Source organism: Melozone crissalis, unplaced genomic scaffold (assembly GCF_028551555.1).
Source record: "Melozone crissalis strain CALT ecotype California unplaced genomic scaffold, PUWL_Pcris_2 ptg000035l_1, whole genome shotgun sequence".
Classification (NCBI taxonomy): domain Eukaryota; kingdom Metazoa; phylum Chordata; class Aves; order Passeriformes; family Passerellidae; genus Melozone; species Melozone crissalis.
The window spans coordinates 10,300,160-10,318,903 of NW_026535813.1; the positions used below are offsets into that span (position 1 = coordinate 10,300,160).

The window sequence follows — 18,744 nt, forward strand, 5'->3', positions numbered from 1 at the left end:
TGTATACGTTGGACCATTATCTGTTTTTATCTCCTGAGGCACACCTAATGCTGCAAATGCCTGCAGAAAATGTCGGCAAGCATGGTCTGCTGTTTCCCCAGCATGTGCTGAAGCAAAGACTGCACCTGAGAATGTATCTACAGAAACATGAGCATTTTTGAGCCTCCCAAAAGATGGATATTTCGTGACATCAGCTTGCCACAACTGAAGACTTTGCAGCCCCCGCGGATTGATGGCTCCGGTAGAAGAAGGTGGCTGCACAAGCTGACAGTCTGGACAAGCACTAATGATCTCCCTCGCCTGACTCTTTGTGAGACGAAAGGACTCCATTAGCGCTTGTGCATTCTGATGAAAGAACGCATGACTTAATCTTGCCTGCTCAAAAATGTCCGGCAGTGTTTGCGAAATGGGCATTGTCAACCTGTCCGCCCGAGCATTCCCTTCCGCTAAAAATCCCGGAAGTGTCGTGTGCGCTCTAATGTGTGTGATAAAATACTCTCTTTCCCTGCTCTCTAGCAGTGTTTTCAAGCTTGTCAGATATGAGTATAAAACCTCATTACGGACTTCTTTCAAGAGAGAACCCTCCAATCTCTTGACCACACCCGCAACGTATGCGGAATCTGTCACCAGATTGAGAGGCTGTTTGAACAACTGAAATGCTCGGACAACGGCTGCCAACTCCACAATTTGTGGAGAGCCCTGAACCATCCTCACGTCTGAATCCCAATCTCCTGTCGTTGAGTTTCTCCACGTGATCACTGACTTGTGTGTCTTCCCTGAGCCATCTGAGAACACTGTGATCCCGTCCAAAGGTTCTTCACTTATTCTTGGTTTTGCTCTATAGCATATTTGCGATTGCAGTATTCTATGCTGTGGAAAGTGGACTGTGCAAGTTCCTGGGAACGCTAACAACGCAATTAACAAGTCTTTCGATTGTTGCATTGCCCAATCGAAATAGTCTCGTTTCAGAGGTAATCTGATGACTGAGAATTCTCTTCCTGCCATTGTCAGCAACCTTGTTCTCGCCTTTATGATGATTTGTGCTGCCATCTCTAAATCTGTGAGAATTGTTTTTGCGGGCCTGTGTGGTAGGAAAATCCACTCTATGATTATCAAAGAGTCCTTTTGTGATTCATCCCATTGGAAGATCAAACCATGGAACTGCGTTTTCTTCCCCAGCACTGCCAACTGAAAAGGCAACGTTGGAACAAATCGATGTGCCTGCCTTTTCTGTATCGCGTTCGTGATTTTCTCCAACTCTTTTCTCGCTTCTGGCGTGAGTGTCCTGGGAGAACGAATGTCTGTGTCCCCTCTCAAAAGATCGAGCAGCGCTGGAATGTCGCTGTTTGTGATTCCCAAAACTGGCCTCATCCAGTTGATTTCTCCCAAAAGCTGTTGTAAATCATGCAAATTGTTGACCTTAGTGCTGATCTCCACTTTTTGAGGCTTTATTGTTTTCTCTGAAATTTTCCACCCCAGATATTTCCAAGGTGCAACCTCCTGAATCTTCGAAATGCTGATTTCCAGACCTGCCTTTCGCACCTCTTCAATCACACAGCCACAAGCTTCTTGCAGCTCCTCTTGTGTTGATGCTGCAATGAGCAAATCATCCATGTAATGAATGATCTTCGCCTTCGGAAATTTCTTCCGTGCTGGTGCCAAAGCTCGTGCCACGTACCATTGACAGATCGTCGGAGAATTTTTTAGGCCTTGTGGAAGAACGACCCAATGGTACCACTGCAGAGGTGTTTCCTTGTTGATACTCGGAACTGAAAAGGCAAATCTCGGAGCATCATCTGGATGGAGTGGAATACTGAAAAAACAGTCCTTGAGGTCAATGACCACAAGTGGCCATTCTCTGAGAATCATTGAGACGGATGGAAGTCCCAGTTGAAGTGGTCCCATGTCTTCTATAACTTCGTTGATCTTCCTGAGATCGTGTAACAACCTCCATTTGCCCGATAGCTTTTTCTTGATGACAAACACTGGAGAATTCCAAGGGCTGTCTGTCGGCTTGATGTGTCCCTTCCGCAATTATTCTTGGACCAGGTCTTTCAAAGCACTCAATTTTTTCCGCTCAAGGGGCCACTGATCCACCCAAACTGGATCATCTGTTTTCCATGTCAGCTTCAGTGTGGCGAGTGCTGCAGTGACCCCTATTAAAAATCCACTTCGATCTTCGCGCCCCATTGTGCCAAAAGGTCTCGACCCCAGACTGTGATCGGCTTTTGGACGGCAAAAGGACGAATGATCGCCGTCTTGTCTCCTGGTCCCGTGACAACGACGGAATTCTCACTTTGCAGACACAGAGATGCTCCCCCGATGCCTGAGAGAGAACCCAATGGCGCGACCAAGCTCCAACTGCGTGGCCAAAAGATGTACGATATTACCGTTCCATCCGCCCCTGTGTCGAGCATACCTCTGATTGCTATTGTCCTGTCCCCACATGTCAATTGGCACGTGAGCGTGGGTCGGTCTCGACCTATGTGCTTCACCCATGTTGTGTGTACTTCAACATGTTCCTTCATAGGGAAACCTTCTTCGTCGAAGATTGACATGACCTCTCCAACTGCGTGTGGCGGCAATGCGAAAGCTCTCGCAACCACAGTATTTTCCGGTACAGTCAATGGTGGACGAAGCGCTCTTGCCAAAACTGTTAACTCTGTATTTTTGTCCGCTGAGACAACTGTTGGATAAACAATGAGTCCAAGAATACTGCACTTGTCTTGTCCAATTATCAAGAAATCTTGTTTCTTGTATGAGTCCCCGCGGATACCCGTTGGTATCTCCGCATGACTTTCATCTAGAAAGCATACTAGTTTTGAAGCTGCCAATGCACACTGTGCCCCTGGTGGGAGGAGGTCTGGGTCACTGTGGAATCGACTAAGGGTTTTGCTGAGGGCATCTGCCTGTCGCTCACTGATGATTGCCCTGTTTGTTCCTGTGACACCGCCAGTACTTGTGTCTGAGCGCGCTGGCGATTTACGGCAGCGCTGCGTTTTCCGTTTCCCGGATGCGGCAATGGATTTCCTTCCACATCAGTCTGGGAATAACATTCTTTCACAGAGTGTCTTCCTCTTCCGCACCGCGCACAAATTGGCCTTTCCGCTTTCTGTGCTGGCGTTGGTGTATGTGTCCGTGGGCAATTCCTTTTCATGTGCCCAAACTCCCCACATTTGTAGCACCGTCCTCCTTGGGGATTGTTCTTTTTCTGCATCGTTGCAAGAACTTTGTTGACGTTCTTGTTCTGTTGATGGAGTAATTTTTCGAACATCTTCTCCAATGTCTTGTCCTCTGATTGCCTTTCTGAGTGTCCCTTTAGCTGTTCTTCCCATTCCTCTCTTAATTCATTCTTCACAATCGCTGCGACATGCTGAGGTGTCCCCACCTTGCTGCATGCCTCCACCATCTCTGCCAAGGATGGCCGTCCTGGCATGGTGCTAATCACCCGTTGACAATCCGGGTTGGCATTGCCGAAAGCTAAGCTCTCCAAGAGAGGCCTCTTCGCTTCTTCTATCGTCACCTGTCGATCCACGGCTTGCGTGAGTCGATCGATGAACGACATGAATGGTTCTGTGGGACCTTGCCTGATGCAAGAGAACGGAAATTCCGGAGCTCCTGTCGGTGTAATTTGCATGATTGCCAATCGCGCTGCTTCTTTGATGTCGTTTAACACTCTTCGTGGAAGCCGCACTGCTTGTTCCCCTGGGTTGTCATCTGGAGGATCCCCTGCTAACTGCCCTTCCGTGAGGTTCGCATTTGGCCCACCTTGATATCTGTTCCGCAACTCAGCAAGATATTTTCTCCACCTTTTTTCCCAGATGAGATTCTGTGTGTCAGTGAGGATCATTGCCACAATACTTCAAATATCATATGGCGTGAGATCATACGTAGTGAATGTCCCTCTTAGTAGCTGTTTGAAGTATTGTGAATTCAGCCCAAAAGTTTGAGCCGCCTTCCCTAAGTCTTTGAGTGTCTCATGACCCATCCTTTCCCACCTTGGATTCTGTCCCTGGGCATCATATGTCACCGGCATTGTCAGATCTCCTGATCCCGGAAATAAATGCTTTTCCTTTGCCAATGCTTTTCTGATTCGCTTCCAATCCATCGTCTTCACCGGCTCTTGAAATTCCTCTTCTTGAGACTCCATTGGGATTTGCATGAATAATGGTGTTGTGCATGTCATCGGTGATTCATCGTGTCTCATTTCTCGCCTTGAGGTTTTTGGCCTCGCTCCTAAATCCGAAAAGGAAACTCGAGGATCCTGTTGATATTTCTTTTTTGCTGTATCAAATGAATGCAAGAAGCTTTTTGCTGCTTCTGCTGCTGACAGCATCCATGTCGGAACACCTTCCGATGCTGTGATCCTTATGACATCTTCTCCTTGTAGCTGTTCTTCATCTGAGCTTTCATCATCTTCATGAAATCCCGAAGTCGATGGATAATCCCTTTGTTGTGTTAACATTGTCTTCTTTAAAATGCTTTTCTTTTTGTATAATGTTGGAAAAAATTGCTGCATTGTTGCAGTCTCGCCACGAGATGGCGCTGTGGCTCCGCCGAACCAATCCGGCCTGTCCTGCACTTCTGTCCTCCTGCCACTAGGTGGCGCTGTCACCGGCCTCCCTGGCTCGGATGACGGAATGAGCTCGACTGCCCCGTTTCCTCTTCCGGTCGACTGCTGTGTCGGCGATCTCATTTGAGACCGTGTTTGCTTGGCTTTTAATTCAGCTGGAAATGGAGCTTGAACACCAGACCGTCTCCCTTGAAGGGAAGGGACTGGAACTCCGAGGGTTTCAACCAAAGGCACCGAGTCTGGAGAGGGTGTGGAGCCTCGAGATGCGGAATCCCTAACACGGCCCCTCCTCACCCGAGACGTCACAGGGGATCGGGCCCGCCCCCGCCCGCGCTCTACTCTCTGCGCATGCGTGCTCTCCGAGCCGCTCCCTGTCTCTCCTGAGCTGACGTCACTCTCTCCCCCTCGTTCCACCTCCGAGGTCTCCTCCCCTCGGTCTGTCCCTGACTCTGTCTCCTCCTCCTCTGACGCTGCGTCCACTCCTCCCACCGGTGTGTACAGCCCGCCTCCCGCCGGCACCCGGGCCCGCTCCGCGATCCGAGCCGACCTCCGCACTAGGTCTGACGTCACAACCGCGCGCCTCCTGCGTCTCCCTACGGTGGCCCTTTGGAGCTCCGCAGCTTCCCCCAATTCGCCGCCCGTGTTTACCGCCCCCGCGCTGGTATGTGACTCCCCCCCCGGGTTCTTGCGAGTTTTGCCCGCCGCGCGCGTCTCTTCTACCCTGCCGGCCGGGGCGGCCGCTGCCCCCGGCCTTGCGCTGACCAAAGCCGCACCGGAACCCGTGTCTCCCGTTATCTCTTCACCCGCGCTCCCTGCCTGCACCGCCGCAGCCTGGCCGCCTTGCCCGCCACGAGTAAGCGCCCCCCCAATCCCTTCTCTCCCCCCTGCTTCCCCCCTTCCGATCCTGACTCCCCTGTACTCTCTGGGGTTTCAGGACGCTTTAGGAGTTTCCTGGGGTTTCTGGGTTTTGGGACCGGGGGTTTTAATATTATTTCCTTCTCTCTTTTCTCGAGAGCCCTTTCCCCCTGGCTTCTTGAGGCCAGAGCTAATTTTTTCCCGGAGCTTTGCTCCCCGCCTCCTTCTGAGGGTGCCGCAGCTTTTCGCTGCTTTTCCCGTCTTTTCGACTGCACCGAAATGCCTTCTAGCATAATTCTTGCCGGCGAGAGCAGCTTTAACGCTGTCTCATCTTTTTTCGTTGCTAAGAAATATAAATGTCTGTTAATTTCCTGCCAAAACCCCACTTCGAATAGCTGTGGGATCTCAGTCTCTCAGAACTGGGGTGCAGGGTGAACAAGACCCCCCCCTGGGGGGCTCGGGAGTCCTGGAATGCTGCCAGAAATGTCTGGTGGCTGGACTTTGATCCCACATGGGAGATGACATCAGTATGAGGACGGGAGGATTTCACTGGGGTGAATGGTGAAGGGACAAGTTAATTGGGGTGTGAGATACAGGGCTTAAGATTTCTGTACAGGGGGGTCTAGAGAAGTAAGATGGAGGAATTGGGGCGTGCCCTTCTCCTTCTTCTTCTTCCTCTAGGCCTCCATCTTCTGTGGTGATGTTGGCACTCCGGGATTGGACCTTACTAGGGGAACACTGGTTAATAAGGGTAGAGGGTATTGGAGAAAAATGATAAATATTGTATACGTAACTCCGGGTATAAAGATAGGTGACCGCCCCAGGGGCTTTCAGTGTGTGCCCATGGCTGACTGCTGAGCAGAACTCTGTCAGGCCAAGAGAAAATCTTTTAGATAAGCAATTAATAAACACCAAGACCAAGAACAAATCTGAAGCTTCCTCTCGTCCTTTCGAACCCGGGGGCCCAAGGCCATCTTTGGGCTTTTCCCCAGACCATCTGAACAGCCCAGAAATCCCACAACTGGTGTCCGCTGTGCGGGCTATCTCCCACCAAACCTTTCGGGGGGGGGAAAGCCCTGAAGAGCTGAAGAGCCAAGAGAACAGCACTGATAACTCCAGAGGAGGGAAGCCTGAAGAAAGAAAGAAGAAAAAGAAAAAACCGGCCGGGAGAAGCTGCAAAAATCAGCAGTCACTGAGAAATCCCATCTCTCAGCTTCTGCTGAAGACAGCTCGTAGCAGAGCGGCCTGGACTGGGACCAGAAAGGCGCCTCTGATCCATCCCTCGTAATCTGCTGGACGGAGAACAAGGGCCTCCAGACCACGCTGGCGACAAATTCGGTAAGAAGGCCAAAATAATATTATGGGGGCAACACTCTCCCAAGAACAACGGGAAATCTTATCCACCTTACAAAGTGTAGCAGAATTATATACAGAAGGGATCCCAAAGAAAGAATTAAAACAGCTGTTATTATGGGCAAGGCTCAACTACCCACTTGCAGAGACTTGTCTGTTGTTCGAAGTCGGGTTTTGGCAAGAGATTAATAGGCATTTATATATTTTAGCAACAAAAAAAGATGAGACAGCGTTAAAGCTACTCTCGCCGGCAAGAATCATGTTACAAGGTATTTTAGTGCAGTCTAAAAGGCTGGAGAAGCAGCGAGAAGCTGCGGCACCCTCAGAGCAGGGGGCGGAGCGGCAGAGCTCCGGGAAAAAAATTGCTCTGGCTTTGAAAGGCCAGGGGGAAAGGGCTCTCGAAAAAAGAGAGCAGGAAAAAATATTAAAACCCCCGATCAAAAAATGCAACAAACCCCAAGGGCGTCCTGAAACTCCAGAGAGTGTGGAGGAGTCAGGAGCAGAAGGGGGGGAGCAGGAAGATAAGGGATCGGGGGGGGGGCCTGCTCGCGGCGAAAGCGGCGACGCGGCGGCGGCGGCGGGCGCGAGCAGCGCCGGTGAGGATGAGGACACGCCCGCGGAGGGCGAAACTCGCAAAAACCGGGGGATAGACTCACATACCAGCGCGGGGGCGGCGAGCGCGCAAGGCGGGCTGAGGGAAAACGCGCAGCCCCGGAGGGCCGCCGCGGCGGGACGCAGGAGGCGCGCGGGTGTGATGTCAGAGCCGGTGCGACGATCAGCTCGAATCGCGGGTAGAGCCGGGGTGCCGGCGGGGGAGGCGAACACAACATCAGAGGAGGAGGGGTCGGATTCTGGGACAGACCGAGGGGCGGGAACTTCGGAGGTGAAACAGGGGGGAGACGATGATGACGTCACCCTGGGGGACACCGGAAGTAGCTCAGAGAGCACGCACGCGCAGAGAGTAAGACGCGGGCGGGCCCGAGCCCGGTCCCCTGCGACGTCGCGGGTGAGGAGGGGCCGTGTTAGGGATTCTACGTCCCGCGGCTCCACACCGTCTCCAGATCTGGTGCCTTTAGTCTCGAGCCTCGGAGTTTCAGTTCCTTCCCCTCACGGGAGACGCCGAGCCGGAAGAGGAAGTAGGGTAGTCGAGCTTGCTTCGTCATCCGAGCCAGGGAGGCCGGTGACAGCGCCATCTAGTGGCAGGAGGGCAGAAGTGCACGACATGCCGGGTCGGCTCGGCGGAGCCACAGCGCCATCTCGTGGCGAGACTGCAACAATGCAGCAATTTTTTCCAACAATATATAAAAAGAAAAGCACCTCGAAGAAAACAATGTTAACACAACAAAGGGATTATCCATCTGATCCACCGATCGTGAGACATTTTCTAAACAACACACAGGCAAAGCTAAAGGGAGATCCTTTAGTTTTGATCAGGAACCCAGAGACCGGACAAATAGAGGGTCCTTTCAGACTAATCACTTGGGGAAAGGGTTTCGCTTGTATCTCCACAGATCGAGGTCTGAAGTGGGTGTCAGCGCGGCACGTGAAACCATTCCGAACGCGAGAACACGAGAATGCTGATCCAAGAAGCAGAGAGACGAGTACTCAGACAGAAGTCGAGACTCGGGCTGCGAAAAACGACCCAGAAGAGAAATGAAAAGAAACTAAGGACTTTGGGGGGTTTTCACATAAAAGCAAAAAAAAGTCTTTTGGTGCAAACAGAAGGGGGAGATGTGGGATCTCAGTCTCTCAGAACTGGGGTGCAGGGTGAACAAGACCCCCCCCTGGGGGGCTCGGGAGTCCTGGAATGCTGCCAGAAATGTCTGGTGGCTGGACTTTGATCCCACATGGGAGATGACATCAGTATGAGGACGGGAGGATTTCACTGGGGTGAATGGTGAAGGGACAAGTTAATTGGGGTGTGAGATACAGGGCTTAAGATTTCTGTACAGGGGGGTCTAGAGAAGTAAGATGGAGGAATTGGGGCGTGCCCTTCTCCTTCTTCTTCTTCCTCTAGGCCTCCATCTTCTGTGGTGATGTTGGCACTCCGGGATTGGACCTTACTAGGGGAACACTGGTTAATAAGGGTAGAGGGTATTGGAGAAAAATGATAAATATTGTATACGTAACTCCGGGTATAAAGATAGGTGACCGCCCCAGGGGCTTTCAGTGTGTGCCCATGGCTGACTGCTGAGCAGAACTCTGTCAGGCCAAGAGAAAATCTTTTAGATAAGCAATTAATAAACACCAAGACCAAGAACAAATCTGAAGCTTCCTCTCGTCCTTTCGAACCCGGGGGCCCAAGGCCATCTTTGGGCTTTTCCCCAGACCATCTGAACAGCCCAGAAATCCCACAAATAGCAGGCATGTTTCTGCAAGTGGGTAGTTGAGCCTTGCCCACAACAATAACTGTTTTAATTCTTTCTTTGGGATCCCTTCTGTATATGATTCAGCCACGCCTTGTAAGGCGGATAAAATTTCCCGCTGTTCCTGGGAGAGGGTGCCCCCCATATTCTTATTTTTGACCTTATTACCGAATCTGTCGTCAGAGCGGTCCGAAGGCTCCCGATCTCCGTCCAGCGGGTCACGAGGGATGGATCCAGAGGCGCCTTTCTGGTCCCAGTCCAGGCCGCTCTGCTACGAACTGTCTTCAGCAGAAGCTGAGAGATGGAATTCTCAGTGACTGCTGTTTTTTGCAGACTCTCCTGGCCGTTTTGTTTTTTTTCCTTCTTCTTTCTTCAGGCTTCTCTCCTCAGGAGTTATCAACGCTGTCCTCTTGGCTCTTTAGCTCTTCAGCTCTTCAGGGCTTATCCCTCCCCCCCGAAAGGTTTGGTGGGGAGTAGCCCACGCAACGAACGCCACTTGTCGGATTCTCGGCTGTTTAGATGGCCTGGAAAGGCCCGGGGTGGCCTTGGACAGCCCACGCTTCAAAGGATGAGAAGGGACTTCAGATCTTTTCTCGGTCTCGGTGTTTATTAATTGTTTATCTAAAAGATTTTCTCTTGGCCCGACAGAGGTCTGCTCAGCAGTCAGCCATGAGCACACTGCGAGCCCCTGGGGCGGTCACCTATCTTTATACTCGAAGTTACGTATACAATATTTATCATTTTTCCCCAATACCTTCTATCCTTATTAACCAGTGCACTTTTAGTAATAACCAATCCCAAAGTGCCAACATCACCACAGAAGATGGAGGCCAAGAAGAAGAAGAAGAAGAAGAAGAGGACACGCCCAAATTCCTCCATCTTACTTCTTTAGACCCCCCTGTACAGAAATCTTAAACCCTGTGTTTCACTCTTACTAACTTATCCTTTCACCATTCACCCCAGTGAAATCCTCCCATCCTCATACAGATGTCGTCTCCTGTGTAGGATCAAAGTCCAGCCACCAGACACTTCTGGCAACATTCCAGGACTCCCGAGCCCCCCAAGGGCGGTCTCGGTCACTCTGCACCTCAGTCCTGAGGGGCTGAGATCCCACACCAGAGATGAGACTGTGCTCTTCTTGGAACGAGACGAGGCATCCTTAAAAGGCCCTGAAGGCAGGCCCCTGCCCCATCCCATGCCTGGTGGTGAGAGCACCTTGGCATGGAAAGGAGATGTCACGAGATAGCAGGACTCCGGGCGGTTGCTGATTGTGACAAGAAGTCCGTGGTACAAGGAAGGACTCCGTCTACCCCTCATGAGCTGAAGATTTGATTTTTCTAAAGGATGGTGCCAGACCAAGTGTGGATAATTTTGGAAAATGTAAATGTACTGGGAATTTGGTGGGAGGAGGAGTAGGAAGTGGTTCTGTGTAGTTTTCATTTTCCTTGTGTTTTTTTCTCTTTCTTTTGTAGTTTAGTTTTTGTAGTTTAGTTAATAAAGTTGGTTTTTTTTTCTTTTTCTTTAAGCAGGAGCCTGCTTTGCTTATTTCCGGGTACCACCTCACAGCAGATGCCAGGGAGGGGGGAATTTTCATGGGGGGCACTGGCATTGTGCCAGTGTCAAACCATAACATTATTTGGTTCCCTGACCGGGAATCAAACCCGGGCCGCGGCGGTGAGAGCGCCGAATCCTAACCACTAGACCACCAACTGTCCCGGTGACTCAGGCTGCAGCTAACACTCCAGGCTCGACGCCAGCATCTAAACCCATGGCTGTTGCCACCAGCACTAGAAGTGGGAAATGCACCGACAAGACCAATCGACCAGTGGACGATGATGATGATGATGATGAAGGAGAAGGAACCTCAGTGCCTCCTGACATAAAATCAGGAGTCAAAGCAGCAGGTGCAAGATCAGATGAGTCCTTTTCCCTGAAGGACCTTCGTGGCCTACGGAAGGACTACACTCGAAGGTCTGATGAATCCATAATTAGTTGGCTTGTCCGTCTCTGGGATGCTGCAGGCGAGGCTACAATTCTGGATGGCACTGAAGCCAGGCATTTGGGATCCCTGTCACAGGATCCTGTCATAGACCAAGGAATGATGAGGGGGGCTAACCCTCACAGCCTCTGGGAACGGGTCCTAAGAAGCGTAGCAGAAAGATACCTGTGTGCGGACGATCTCTATATGCAGCAAACTCAGTGGAAGACAATAGAGCAAGGGATCCAATGCCTGAGAGAAATGGCAGTGGCAGAGATTATCTTCTCAGATGATGTAACAACTAGGAACCCAGACTTAGTACCATGCACATCTGTGATGTGGCGAAAACTCATACGACTTGGGCCACACGAATATGCTTCTGCCTTAGCCATCATGAAGAGGGATGAGAGGGATGAGACTGTGCTTGACATGGCAAGGAAGCTCAGAGCATATGCAGATGCTGTACATGGCCTGACACATGCCAGAATCGCAGCGGTAGAAACACGTCTGCAGAACTTAGAGGATAAGATAGAGGAGAACCATAAGAAGCTTAGAGAGGAGATTAAAGAAGACCTTCTCCAAATTTCAGCAGTACAGATCCAAGGTTCTGGTCTCCAAGGCAGATGTTTCCCAGATGGTGAGAGAAGGTACACCCCACGAGCTGAGCTGTGGTTTTACCTGCGTGATTGTGGGGAAAACATGAGAAGGTGGGATAGGAAACCTACTGCTGTTCTGGCACGACGGGTGCGTGAACTGAAGGAAGCCACCAGGAGGAAAGCAGCACCAGTTGCCCGTAGCCGAACGGCCAGGTATGATGATGATGACATGTCTGATCCCCTCGAAGGAACATCCAAAACATACGCCCAGGGAAAGAAGGATAACCAGGCTTAGAGGGGCCCTGCCTCTAGCCAGGTAGAGGCCAGGGAAAATCGTGTTTTCTGGTCTGTGTGGATTCGTTGGCCTGGCACATCGGAGCCACAAGAGTACAAAGCTTCGGTCGATACTGGTGCGCAATGTACATTAATCCCATCAAGACATGTGGGGACAGAGTCTGTTTCTATTGCTGGTGTGACAGGGGGATCCCAGGATTTCACTTTGGTGGAAGCTGATGTGAGCCTAACGGGAAATGAGTGGAAGAAGCATCCTATTGTGACTGGCCCAGAGGCCCCATGTATTTTGGGCATAGACTACCTTCGGAGTGGGTACTTCAAAGACCCAAAAGGACTCAGATGGGCATTTGGAATAGCTGCTGTAGAGACAGAGAGCATCCAGCAATTGAACACCTTGCCTGGGTTGTCTGAGAATCCATCTGCAGTAGGATGCCTGACGGGAGAAGAGCAACGAGTGCCAATTGCCACTTCCATAGTGCATTGACGGCAGTATAGGACCACTCGAGATGCTGTGATCCCCATCCATAAGATGATCCGAGAGCTGGAGAGCCAAGGGGTGGTCAGCAAGACCCACTCACCCTTCAACAGCCCCATTTGGCCTGTGCGAAAATCTGAAGGAGAATGGAGATTGACTGTGGACTACCGTGCACTGAATGAAGTGACTCCACCACTGAGTGCTGCCGTGCCAGACATATTAGAGCTCCAGTATGAGCTTGAGTCCAAGGCAGCAAAGTGGTATGCCACTATAGACATTGCCAATGCATTTTTCTCCATTCCTCTGGCAGCAGAATGCAGGCCTCAGTTTGCCTTCACATGGAGGGGAGTGCAGTACACCTGGAACCGACTGCCCCAGGGATGGAAGCACAGCCCCACCATCTGCCATGGACTGATCCAGACTGCACTAGAAAGGGGAGAGGCTCCAGAACATCTGCAGTATATTGATGACATCATTGTGTGGGGGAACACAGCTGCGGAAGTGTTTGAGAAAGGGAAGGAAATCATCCAGATCCTCCTGGGAGCTGGTTTCGCCATTAAAAAGAGCAAAGTAAAGGGACCAGCTCTTGAGATTCAATTCCTGGGAGTGAAGTGGCAAGATGGACCGCGTCAGATTCCTACAGATGTCATCAACAAGATCACAGCAATGTCTCCACCCACCAATAAGAAAGAGACACAAGCTTTCTTGCGTGCAACAGGTTTTTGGAGGATGCATATTCCTGAGTACAGTCAGATCGTGAGCCCTCTTTACCTGGTCACCCGCAAGAAGAACAATTTCCAGTGGGGCCCTGAGCAGCAGCAAGCCTTTGTCCAGATCAAGCAGGAGATTGCCCATGCAGTAGCCCTTGGCCCGGTCAGGACAGGACCAGAGGTAAAGAACATGCTCTACTCTGCAGCCGGGAACCATGGCTTGTCCTGGAGCCTTTGGCAGAAGGTGCCTGAGGAGACTCGGGGTCGACCACTGGGATTTTGGAGTCGAAGCTACAGAGGGTCTGAAGCCAACTACACTCCAACAGAGAAAGAAATCCTGGCTGCCTATGAAGGAGTCCAGGCTGCCTCGGAGGTAATAGGCACTGAAGCACAACTCCTCCTGGCACCCCGACTACCGGTGCTGGGGTGGATGTTCAAAGGCAAGGTTCCTTCCACTCACCATGCCACCAGTGCTACATGGAGCAAGTGGATTGCTCTCATCACTCAGCGCACCCGTATAGGTAAACTGAATCGCCCTGGGATTTTGGAGGTCATTACAAATTGGCCCGAAGGTGAGAATTTTGGTGTCACAGATGAAGAGGAACAAGAACCAGTGACACGTGCTGAAGAGGCTCCTCCCTATAACCAACTGCTCCCAGAGGAAACACACTACGCTCTTTTCACTGACGGTTCCTGTTGCATTGTAGGGATGAACCGGAAGTGGAAAGCAGCCGTATGGAGCCCCACAGGACAGGTTGCACAAGCTACTGAAGGAGAAGGTGGATCAAGCCAACTTGCTGAACTCAAAGCTGTTCAACTGGCCCTGGACATTGCTGAGAGAGAGAAGTGGCCAAAGCTCTACCTCTACACTGACTCATGGCTGGTAGCCCGCCCCACATCTCGGCACCCTGGGCCCCGCATCCCGCACCCCGGCAGGGGCTCCGGAACACCGCCAGCCAGGCTCTGGAGTGGCTGCTGATCCGTGCACCGGGATCGCTGCTCGCCGCCAGGCTCTTGCTCTGTGCTTCCCCCGGGCTCACAGTGCTCATTCGTCACTTGTACGAGCTGGTGAGGGTGGTTTAGAAGCGTTGGAAGCCGAGATACAGGCAGGCATGGAGTCCTCTGCACGCTGGCTGGATTTGTGGTTGTTTCACAGAACCACGGAATCCCAGAATAGTTAGGGCTGGAAGAGTCCTCTGGAGACTATTTAGTCCAATCCCCTGCCAAGGCAGTGGCACCTGTCCTTTTGTTTGGCACACAAGTGCCAATAATCTTAAATTAGTACTTTCCTTCCTTCTGTTGCTTATCTTTTACCACCTCTTTTCTTCCCTTCTGCTGCTCCTTTTTAAAATTCTCCTCATCCTCACATTCCCACCACCTTCCTTGCTCTCCCGTGCCATCTGACGCCTCACCCTCGTGGTATCTGTTCCTAACTGGACCCCAAATCTCCTGGGCTCCTCAAGAGAGACGTGGAGCTCCTGGAGTGGGTCCAGTGCACGCTACCAGAATGACTGGGGGACTGGAGCATCCTCCTCTCAAGGGAAGCTGGGTCTGCTCAGCCTCGGGAAGAGATGAGTGAGAGGGTCCTTCATCCCTTCATCCCTTTTGGACGTGTACAAATGTCAAAAAAAGGTGTCAGAGCATGGATCAGGCTCTGCTTGGTGGTACCCAGCAATGTGACATGAGGCAAGGGGCAGAAAATGATGCCCTGGAAGTTCCATCTGAACATGGAGGTGTGTCAGGGCGGAGATGAGGGAAAGGTTCTTCCCCCAGAGGGTGGTGGGGCACTGAACAGGCTCTGCCAGAGCTCCAGGGGAGTTTGGACAGCACCCCACGGATGCCCAGGGTGAGACTGTTGGGGTGTGTGTGCAGGGCAGGGGTGGCGCTGGGTGATCCTGTGGGTCCCTTCCATCGCAGGGGATTCTGTGATTCTATGATGAGCTTCTTCAGTGAACACTGAACACACTGCCCAGAGAGGGTGCGGAGCGGAGCTCACCGGACCTGTCCCAGCAGTGTCTGTACAATCCCGTGTCCCAGGCTCTGGGATGACCCCGAGGCAGGACAGGATGACCACTGTGGCCCCTTCCACCCTACCCGGTGTTACCTCCAATGCCCTCTCTCCCTTCCACGGACTGACACCGTCCCTCCAGCCTCCCCCAGGGCTGGGGCTGTCCCCTCCCGCTCCCGGGCGAGCAGGGGCCGGGCCCCTCTGGCCGTACCTGCGAGGCAGGCGGCGGCGTCCATCCATCGCAGAAGCAGCCCCGCGCCCAGCTCCCTGCGGGGCCCGGCGTGGGCAGGCAGCATGGCCCGGCACATGTACGCAGCCATGGAGGAATGCTGCCCGCTCCACCTGGCACCGCCGCCGCCTCAGCCATGGGGGGGACCGGCCCGCCCGGCGCCGCGGCATAGGGCGGAATCGCCTCCACCGGCCTCCCCGCGGAGGCGGGACGGGCTGAGGGGAAAGAGAGCCCGGGCTGAAGGGAAAGAGCCTGGAGAGAGGGGCAAGGCGTGGCCAGGATTAGGGAAAAAGGGTACTCAGTATGAGGAGAAAGGGAGCCCGGGTTGAGGGATTAAGGGGTACCTGGGATGAAGGAAGGAGTGGGATGGGGCTGAGGGGAAAGGAGGGCCCGGGGTGAGGGGAAAGGGCATTTAAGGATGCGGGGCCGAAAATGAGGTGCTGAGGGGAAGAGGGTATCTGGGATGAGGGGAAAGGAGTGTCTGGGGCTGAGGGGATAGAGGTAGCAGGGGTGAGGGGAAAAGGATGAGAGTAAGGGGATGTTGGAGATGAGAGGGTGGATGCCAGTGCTGGGGGAATCATGGACTTGTTTTGGTTGGAAGGGGCCTTAAAGCCCACACAGTGCCATCCCTGCCATGGCAGGGACACCTCCCACTGTCCCCCAATATCCAGCCTGGCCTTGGGCACTGCCAGGGATCAGGGGCTGCCCTGTTCCAGGGCCTGCCCACCCTGCCAGGGGACAATTCCTAATTCCCAATATCCCATCTTCACCTACTATCTCAGTTTGAAGCCCTTCCGCCTTGTTCTGCCACTGCCTGCCCTGGTACAAAGTCTCTCACCGGCTCTCTTTAGACACTTAGGTAATGGAGAGTGCTTTCAGGTCTCCCTGCAGCCTTCACCTCTCCAGGCTGAGCAGCTCCAGTGAAGGGGGTGCCAGGGCACCAGAGACTGGATGTTCCCTCCACTCCTGCCCCAGGACTCCTGAGGTCACCTCACCGCCTGGCAGCAGCCACAGCTAGGTTTTGTCTTTTCACTGTGACTGAAATGCCTCAAAACTGGCTTATATTTTCATTTTTATTTCTCTTTTGGTGCCATGCCCTCTCGTGCTGTCACCAACTTGACATCCCAGCAGATGCATCCAGGACAGACACGTTCCCATTCCAAAGGCAGTGGAACCAGCATGGATTTTTGGATTCCCACCTCTGTGGCCATGGCCCTGGTCACGTATTCCTGCAGGAGTCAACAGCTCGAGAGCCCACAAAGAGCTCCTCCTCTTACCTCCTCCTCCTCACACGGCTGATAAGGATACTGCTGCCCCTGCACACAGTGAAAATACAAGCTCTGCTGAGGAAGAGCTTCTGAGCTGTCGGGAGGGTCAAGGTTTTACTTTTGCCATGGATACAGTGTTATTGCTGCTGAAGGCTCAGCCGCTTTGGGGATGCTCAGTGCCTGGGCTTGTTAGTGTTGGTGAGGCAGATGTTTTACTGCAATGTAGCAGAGGGTATAAACTGTAAATGGTTTTCAGGAAAGAATGCAAGGCTTATATTTGACTATTGTGCTGTGTGGTTTCACTGCAGCACCAGGACTGTTTTCTGTAGCCCTTCCTTACAACCTTTCCTCCTGGTAGTTACTGTTCCAGAGAGGGCTCCCCATGTTTCTCAGAAACATACATCCATGAGTTTACATCGCGAACACTTGTTCATTTAAACATTGTTAAAGATCCAGCTTTAACCTATAACAATGACGTGGTTTGACAGGAATTCTCGGATGCTGGGGTCACACCACCAATGGGTGCTCCAATTTTAATATTGGCACCTGGTTTGGCCACTGGGATTTGGATACGCCTCTGAGAACACAGAGGTTAAAAGCAGAGGTCCCCCACTGGGAAGCCCTCTTGGGATTTCGTCAAGGGGAGCCAGTCAGACCTCCCCTGCCCAGCTGTCCGCTGCTGGGCAGGAGAGGGGAAAGCCACGCGGCCGGGAGCTAGGCTGGGCCTGGGACAGAGATGGGAGGTAGGTCTGGCCCAAGGGTGGAAGGGAGAGACACGGAGAGCCATTGGGCAGTCCCCTCCCCCCCGTCATCAGGGTAGGGAGGCTACCTGTGAAAGTCCGCCATGTAGGTGCCCATGTACCCAAGAGTAGGGCCAATGAGGAGCACCAAAACAATGAGCAGGTAGACCAAGCTGCAAAGATAGGGGTGTCCAAAATAGACCTAGATTGGGAATGTAAGGGAGAGTTATTCCTAGCTAGATGGGCCCATGATGCCTCAGGCCACCAGGGCAGAGATGCCACCTGTAAATGGGCACGAGACCGAGGGGTGGATTTAACCATGGACAGTATTTCTCAGGTTATCCATGACTGTGAGACGTGTGCTGCCGTCAAGCAGGCCAAGCGAGTGAAGCCCCTGTGGTACGGTGGGCGGTGGTCCAAGTACAAGTATGGGGAGGCCTGGCAGATTGACTACATCACACTGCCCCAGACACGCCAGGGCAAGCGCTACATGCTGACCATGGTGGAAGCCACCACTGGATGGTTGGAAACCTACCCTGTGTCTCATGCTACAGCCCAGAACACCATCCTGGGCCTTGAAAAGCAAGTTCTGTGGAGACATGGCACCCCTGAGAGGATCGAGTCAGACAATGGGACTCATTTCAAGAACAGCCTTATCAACACCTGGGCTAGGGAACATGGCATTGAGTGGGTGTACCATATCCCCTACCATGCACCAGCTGCAGGAAAAGTGGAGAGGTACAATGGACTACTAAAAACCCAGTTGAAAGCTTTGGGTGGGGGATCTTTCAAGAATTGGGAGCAGCATTTAACAAAGGCCACCTGGTTAGTCAACACCCGAGGTTCCATCAACCGAGCAGGTCCTCCCCAGTCTGAGTCCCTGAATGTAATAGAAGGAGACAAAGTCCCAGTGGTACATATCAGAGGTTTGTTAGGGAAGACTGTGTGGATTAATTCTGCCTCGAGTACAGACAAACCCATTCGTGGGGTTGTCTTTGCTCAGGGACCAGGTTGCACGTGGTGGATAATGCAAAGAGATGGAACAACACGATGTGTACCTCAGGGAGATCTGATTGTGGGATAAGAATGATATGCAATATCACTGTTCATTGGATGTTACTGCCATGGTCTGTACATTAAACCATACAGACATGAGATAGAAGGAAATGTGTAAGAGTTGAAGGTCTGGGCAAGTGGAAGATGGAGAAGGAAATGTGTAAGTGTCAAAAGTCTGAGCAAGTGATAGATGGAGCTTTAAGTGACTAAAGTGAAAAGGGGGAATCCTGCAGCTCTGTAATA

General features: G+C 52.2%; 1 protein-coding gene across 1 annotated transcript in view; it reads right to left on the bottom strand.

Moving 5' to 3' along the window:
- Positions 1-15,516, bottom strand: part of LOC128941408 (acetyl-coenzyme A thioesterase-like) — a 29,925-nt gene extending 14,409 nt beyond the window's left edge. Inside the window, exon 1 of the mRNA XM_054283157.1 lies at positions 15,420-15,516. Within this exon, the coding sequence (XP_054139132.1) occupies positions 15,420-15,516 (97 nt within the window). The remainder of the gene's footprint in view (positions 1-15,419) is intronic.
- Positions 15,517-18,744: the final 3,228 nt, after the last annotated feature.